Source organism: Dipteris shenzhenensis, chromosome 11 (assembly GCF_047967505.1).
Source record: "Dipteris shenzhenensis isolate YYH24624 ecotype China chromosome 11, Dip_SZ_1.0, whole genome shotgun sequence".
Taxonomy (NCBI): domain Eukaryota; kingdom Viridiplantae; phylum Streptophyta; class Polypodiopsida; order Gleicheniales; family Dipteridaceae; genus Dipteris; species Dipteris shenzhenensis.
This window is the reverse complement of record NC_141606.1, coordinates 7,269,690-7,276,429: the sequence shown is the minus strand read 5'-3', so window position 1 is coordinate 7,276,429 and position 6,740 is coordinate 7,269,690. Positions and strand designations below refer to the sequence as shown.

At 41.5% G+C, this 6,740-nt stretch overlaps 1 protein-coding gene across 1 annotated transcript in view; it reads left to right on the top strand.

Moving 5' to 3' along the window:
- The first annotated feature begins 3,911 nt into the window (after positions 1–3,911).
- The window catches only part of LOC147896558 (uncharacterized), a 47,885-nt gene continuing 45,056 nt past the window's right edge, over positions 3,912–6,740 (top strand). Inside the window, exon 1 of the mRNA XM_087381901.1 lies at positions 3,912–4,047. Coding sequence (XP_087238027.1) covers positions 3,955–4,047 — 93 coding nt within the window. The 5' untranslated portion in view covers positions 3,912–3,954. The remainder of the gene's footprint in view (positions 4,048–6,740) is intronic.

The window sequence follows — 6,740 nt, the reverse complement described above, 5'->3', positions numbered from 1 at the left end:
GGGGCTGCTCGGGTCCACCCGCCACCTCTATATTGTGTGCTTCAAGTTTCATAGCAATTTGATTATTTCTCCACTAGAAGCTCTCTTTGATCTATAGTTGTGGCTCTTGACAAGTTTTTCTTCAGGGATTTTCTTGTAGATTTTGCTATGGGCTTTACTTGTAGATGTTTCTAGATCGTGGGTGCTGATGTCTAACTAGGTTGGCTTCTCACACAACCCTCTTCTTTGCTGCCTATGGGTGCTTCTGGGTGCCTTTTTGTCACTCAACTATGAGTTACACTTCAACAAGTGCTTCTTGATCACCGCTGCCACTCGGCCACTACTATTCGAGGCATCTTCTATGAAGCTCTCAAGCTCTTCTTGAGCTTTATAATCTGTAGCTCTCTTTTTGCTTTGGCAAGCAAGAGTTTGTGGCTTTTCTTTTTGTTCATGCATTCAAACTTCTTTGGTAATCTCTTCCAGGTTTTAATAGTTGCTTGCTTCACTATATGCTCTCAAACTATTCACCCTTAGTAGTAGCATCAACTTAGCAACATTGTTGCACACACCATCAAAAAGCTCAAGATTATATAGAAACCTCCAAGCAAGATTCTTAGCAAACTTTACAAACACAATTAGCTAACTCTACAAACACACTTAAAAAGCATTGCATACAAACTTTGATGGAGTCTTCTCACATATTTCAAAAAATGAGGCTATTGTCAGTGCCTCTCTCAAACCCAAGTTATGAGGGTGTTGGTCATCTACAGTTGTGTCATTGCTCATTGTAGCATAGGTGTTTACAAGTGTAACATAGGTCCTCGGGTTGTATTTCAGTAAGAGGTGTAGGCTAAAGCATGGAAAGCAGCTCTCATGGTTGCTTAGGTGAGAAAGAGGGCTTGACCACAATGATGGGTGGAGGTTCTTGCCTCCACGGGAGTTCAAGGGTTGTAGGGTTTAGACGAGGGATAAGGTTGACAGAGCTAACTAGGAGTCTGAGGGTCTAGAGGGGGTTGAAGGGTTTAGGAGGAGTTCAAGGATGAGGAGTGGAGAGCTAGTCTCCTTCAAGACTTCAGGGGCTTGGCATTTTGCGAGTTTTTATTGAATTTTTCCTATAGCTCATGGCATGCCATTAAAGATCGTATGGTGTAGAACTCTTACAACCACCTTGATATCTAGCTACAACCATAATGATTTCTTTTAATGGGAAAATTTAAGCAAAACTATGCATTTAGCATTGGGAGAAATTTAAAATCAATATTGTTATATGCACAACTTTTATTCTTACATGCAGAGGACCCAAGACAAATAAACACATCTCCCACAAAACTAGAAATTACAGATGTTCAAATATTTGACCTATGGATGACCATCGTTACTCTGCTCCATCGGTACAAATTCCTTGGAATAAAAACTAAACTTGAACTATGTTGCCAGAGGGGTATAAATTCCCTGGGGAAAAAAAACAAAACTTTTGATACATGCACAATTTGACCTCTTTGACACCAAAAATAAGCTTAGAAAGCTCAACAACCTTGAAAACGATTGCAAACATGGGTACCTTTAGATAAAACCCCAAAATGCTATCAGGGAAAAAAGTTTTTGGCACCCTGTCTTTATAGCTTGCCGTCGGTGAGCTAATGTTTTATGCTTGGCTCAACCACGAATGCAATGATGCTTGGCTACTGCCTGCTTGCCTTTATAGCTTAATGGTGATCTATTGATCCAAGGTATTTATGATGAGATCTTGTCCTCTAATAGAACTAGCTCCATGGTTTCCATTGAGTGTTTCTTATGTTTATGAAATATATTGCTTGGCTTATTATTATTTATACTTGCAAGGTGATATGCAAGAATTATAGCTAGCCACTAGCTATAAAATTAACACATAAAAATACTTGAAAAACTCGCAAACTCGCAAAATGTTAAAACCCAAGACAAGATTGAGGAGGGGTGAACAAGGGTGAGGAGGAGGAGGGGGAGGAGGAGAAGGGAGGAGGTGGAGGAGAAGCGAGGAAAGGGGAGGTCTTGCTTGAGTTGTCATAAGCTACACATCAGATCCTAGAACAATTTCTTACTTGAGTTGTTGCAAGCTCCACATTGGCTTTGGTTTGATATTTAGGCACCATTAATTCTCTTATGAGTTCTATGATCTTATGTGGTCATGGTTGATTAGTTTATCTTTTGCAATTTAGAGAACTGGTATAAGACATTGTAAGAATTTGTGATGGCTCTTACTCTTGACTATAAAACATAAAATAGATCAATAAGAATTTTTCTTGAAAAAGTTTGGTATTTTGATACTAACATGTCATGAAAAATTGTTTTTCTAAGAATTGTACACTTTCATTTCAAATTTATGTTCATGTACTATAAATTAATAAATTGTTTTTACAAATTAAGAACCAATGTCAAAGGAGCAAGGCGTTAAAAAAGTAAAGGATTTTAAATATACAATGTTCATGAATCGATCTCATAAATAAGGTAAAATACCAATTTAAAGAGTTGGGATTCTTCATTTATAAGTGACACACCTTCTTTAGCTTTATGACTTTATGAGAACAAATGTGTTGCATCTTTAACTACACTCTGTGTGCATTTCACTTGCACTATGGATTTTGGGGGAACAAAAGCTATAAAAATAAGTACTTTTTCATGACTAAGTACATTTATGTATTGAGAAGCTAATCGGCTCTCTCTTTTGATGTAAGTTATTGATCACAAGGATCATTGGGAATGGAAACGTTGGACTTTCATGTTATCAAAGTCTTAAAGAGAAAACTTACGAGTAATATGGGCAATGCTTGAACTATACTTCTGTAAAAGTACCAATGTTTGGACATCAAAAACTTGAGAATAAAAGTGGTACGCCTTATGTTTTTAGGAAAACCAAGTCCAAATGGACCTTGTGTCACATCTAGTGTCACTGATCCTATTTGTACCCTTTATTCTTCACAAAACAAAAAGGAAGAAAAATGTAGGGGTCTAGGTTATCTTGATTAAGTGCTCCTACAAAAACAAAGTAAAATATTGATTTTAATATATAGTCAAATATGAATGAGATACAATTCTATAAAACCAATGCAACTATAACTCTCTCTTGGGACTGGCAAAAGCCTTCTAGGCACATTAGTATAAACTTAGCATACCATAAGAGCTTAGGTGGGTGCTCTCATGCCTACCCATTTGCATGAGAGATGGGTAGGTGTGCTTTACACACTTAGGTGATGGCGAGGGAAAATCCACAAACAGGTCCTACATTCATCAACAACTTTACTCTAAACTATTGGTTGGACTCTTGGCTTTTTGCTCATGGGGTGCATGGTTTAAGACTTGGACAGGTGATGGATAGGGGGAACCATTGTGCTTTTGCACATCGAATGACATTTTTCCACTATGCATCACTCCCCTACTGGCGCGATTGGCGAACTTTGGGGACCCTGTAGACCGAGGTTCACACCACCTGCCGGGCATGAAGGATGTTATGAATAGGATAGATGGCCACCGGTGATGTGGTTCACATGACCCGACGGCCATGCTTATAGTGTCAATTGCCGGCAATGTCAGCAATAACGATTGATTGGTCTAATGGTTGAAGTAGGAAGTTTGGATACGGGAGCAAGAGTTTGAGAACCAAAGAGGGCATTTGTTGAGAAAATCTCCACTAGCGTATGTGCCAAACACAAATCTTTTGAGTGAGCCAAAGTCTCTCCTATTAGACACGACCTTCTAAGCAAATGTGAGAAAACACATTAGGGTGTTTACAGACTTGCACCGCCGAGAGATCTTCGACGGAGATCCAGCCCACGGCCTAGTGCCGGCAGGCATGGGCCGAGCTAATCTGTAAACACCTTTATTAATGTCCTACTAGCTTTCCTCTCTATGTGAGCAAATGATTTGAGCAGCAGGTGAGAACTACTTGTTCTTCTCAGTCTCCCAGCAACTCGGCTTTTATTCGGTGTCCTCACCACGGCTATGGCCATGGACGATTACATGCGCGAAATGATGGACCTCAAGACTCTCGTCACCCGCACCCTCGAGAAACGGGGCGTCCTCGCGCGGATCCGTGTACATCTCCTGCTCTCTCGCTCTTCTAAAGATGTCTTTCCACCTGCATTGCGCCGACTTTCTTGTTTCCTCATCCTAGTTCTGGACTGACTTGGTTTCGGTTCGTCGAGATTCCGCCTAAATCTCCGTTCTTGGGGCTGCATTTGTTCATTAGATGGTAGGTGCGGCCTGTGAAAACCGCTTTGGCTTTTGAACTTCCGATATACGATCTCCTGTTGATTTCTTACGTCGCCAATTCGGCGGGATACTACAGTTCGTAGCGGTTTTGGCGGGATAGTGCAGTTATCATCGTCGTCGTCTGTGGTCAAGACGATCTTAGTAAACAAGGCATCCTCGATTTCTCGTTGTGCGTTGTAGGATCCTGTTGGCATGCCTCTATCTTCTACATACCAAAACCTTTGCATGCGCCACCGAACGAATTGCGCATGCATAACGAATTATATTCAAACACTACGAATCTGTCTGCTAATTTTGAAAACCAAGCAACTTTTCTAATAGTCTTGTAGTTTGATGTAATGATGGTGTGGAGTGTAAATGGAATTAGGGGGTTAGGAGGGTTATGGTCTTTCTTTTGGACTAATATTGATGAAGAGTTGATGAATAAGGGTTTACTCGTGAACTAGTCTCGCGATGCTACATCATTATAGCAATCGAATGATTGTTTCCCCGCCTGCATGTGTTTGTGTTCACATGTATGCATCTATATGCACACGTGATTGTGTGTGTTTGCACACACTGTGGACACCCCTTGCGTGTGTGCTGTGTGAGCATATGCATGTGTATGTGTGTGCTTGAGTGTACTATATGTGTGCCCTGTGCCTATGTGTACACATGTGCATATGTATACGTGTATGTGGTGTATGCCTGTTCATGTGTCTACGTGTGCCCATGTGTGTGTTCATCTGCATATGTGAGAGCATATGTGAGAACACGCACTTGTGTGTTTTGTGTGCACGTATACACGTGTGTATGTGACGTGTCGCGTACACGTATGCATATATGCATGTGTGTGGTAATCCAAGAGCTTATGGTAGTTCATGAGTCCATGAAAGTCCAAGAGTCCTGGGTGGAAATCCAAGAGGTAGTGATAGTCCAAGAGTCCAATTGTGGCACCTGGCATAGTCCAAGAGCCCCCTGGTAGCAAGAGAGATAGTCCAAGAGCCTGTGGTAGTCTAAGAGTCCAAGAGTAGTAGTCCAAGAGCTTGTGGTAGTTCATGAATCCGTAAAAGTCAAGAATCTAAGGGTGGTAATCCAAGAGGTAGTGAGTCCAAGGGTGGTAATCCAAGAGGTAGTGAGTCCAAGGGTGGCATCTGGCAGCATTTTCAAAGCTTTTCTCCTTCATGCTGCCATGAGGCAAAACTCTGTCCGTGGTTAATAGGTTTCTAAGAGGCATCTAAGCGGCTCATGGTGGAGCAAGGAAGAGTAGCATGCAAGCTACACACTGGGTAGCGTGAAACCTATGCAAGGAAGAGTAGCATGCAAGCTACATAGAGTGTCCCTTGAAAACAATGCAAAATTTCCAAGTTCCCTTGCAATTGTAAATTGGGAAGCATAGATCGGCCTAAATAGGGGTCGAGGAAGTGGGGAGGCAGTCTCATCATTCCTCCAATCACTATGAGCCACAGATACTGCAAGAGAAGCATGCAGCAGTCACAGGAAGCAGGCCAGTATAGCAGCCGTTTGGAGGAGGACACTCTCTTCAGGAGGGCGCATGTTTTGTACAGAGATTAGCCTATTTCAGTGCAATATACATGGTATTTAGGCTTTCCTATTTGCTGTGTACAATTTCTCAGATCTGAGTGTTTGCTTTTGGGTTAGACTTGTGCATATTCATATGTGGGGATGAAGCTTTGGGTCTGGCAGCAGTCTTCTGCTAGTTTTAGGCTATCATATAGCTACATCCTGTGATTCAATCATGGTATCAGCTCAAAATTGGTATGTCCATAATTTCTCTGACATGCACTAACACATCAGCCATAACCCTAATACACGTGCACGTGTCATATGTGAGCGAATAGGAATGAAGCTTTTAGTCTGGCAGCAGTCTTCTGCTAGGGTTTAGGCTATCATATAGCTATGTCCTGTGATTAATCATGGTATCAGATCAAAATTTGCTGCATCCATAATTTCTCTAGCATGCGCCAATGCATCAGGCATAGCCCTAGTATTTTCATAGTAAATGATAGTTGCACGAATGCTGTTTCATAATCATTGCTTTGTTTGTGTTTTTTCTTGATAAAAAAGCTTCAAGGGTCAGTCCTTGTTGTAAATCTTTCTTACATAAGCAATGGGCACATTAATTGTGTGATTAGAGAAGTGTGGAAAGACAGGGAAAGAGCAATGTGTCGTGCCTGCCCTCCATTCTTGAAACAAGTCTGGACTCGTTACACCAAACCGAAGAATTGTAACCTTTGAGGAAAGGTGCAAAGAAAGCATGCTATATCACCTGCAGTATCTTATGTACATGTTGTACCTGCTGCTCCCGCTGCCATACAACCTACAATACCTTCGGTACCTTACTCAAGTACCTGCACAGCCCTCTTTGGTTCTTGTTTTTTTACTTAGAATGCTGGCCCAAGTAAACCCTTAACTAGGATTCTGTCTGCTGTCCATGTGGCAGCAATTGTGCTGCCCATATGGCAGCCTCAGTCCATCCCTCTACAGGTTCATCTTCTACCCATTTACATGGTGAG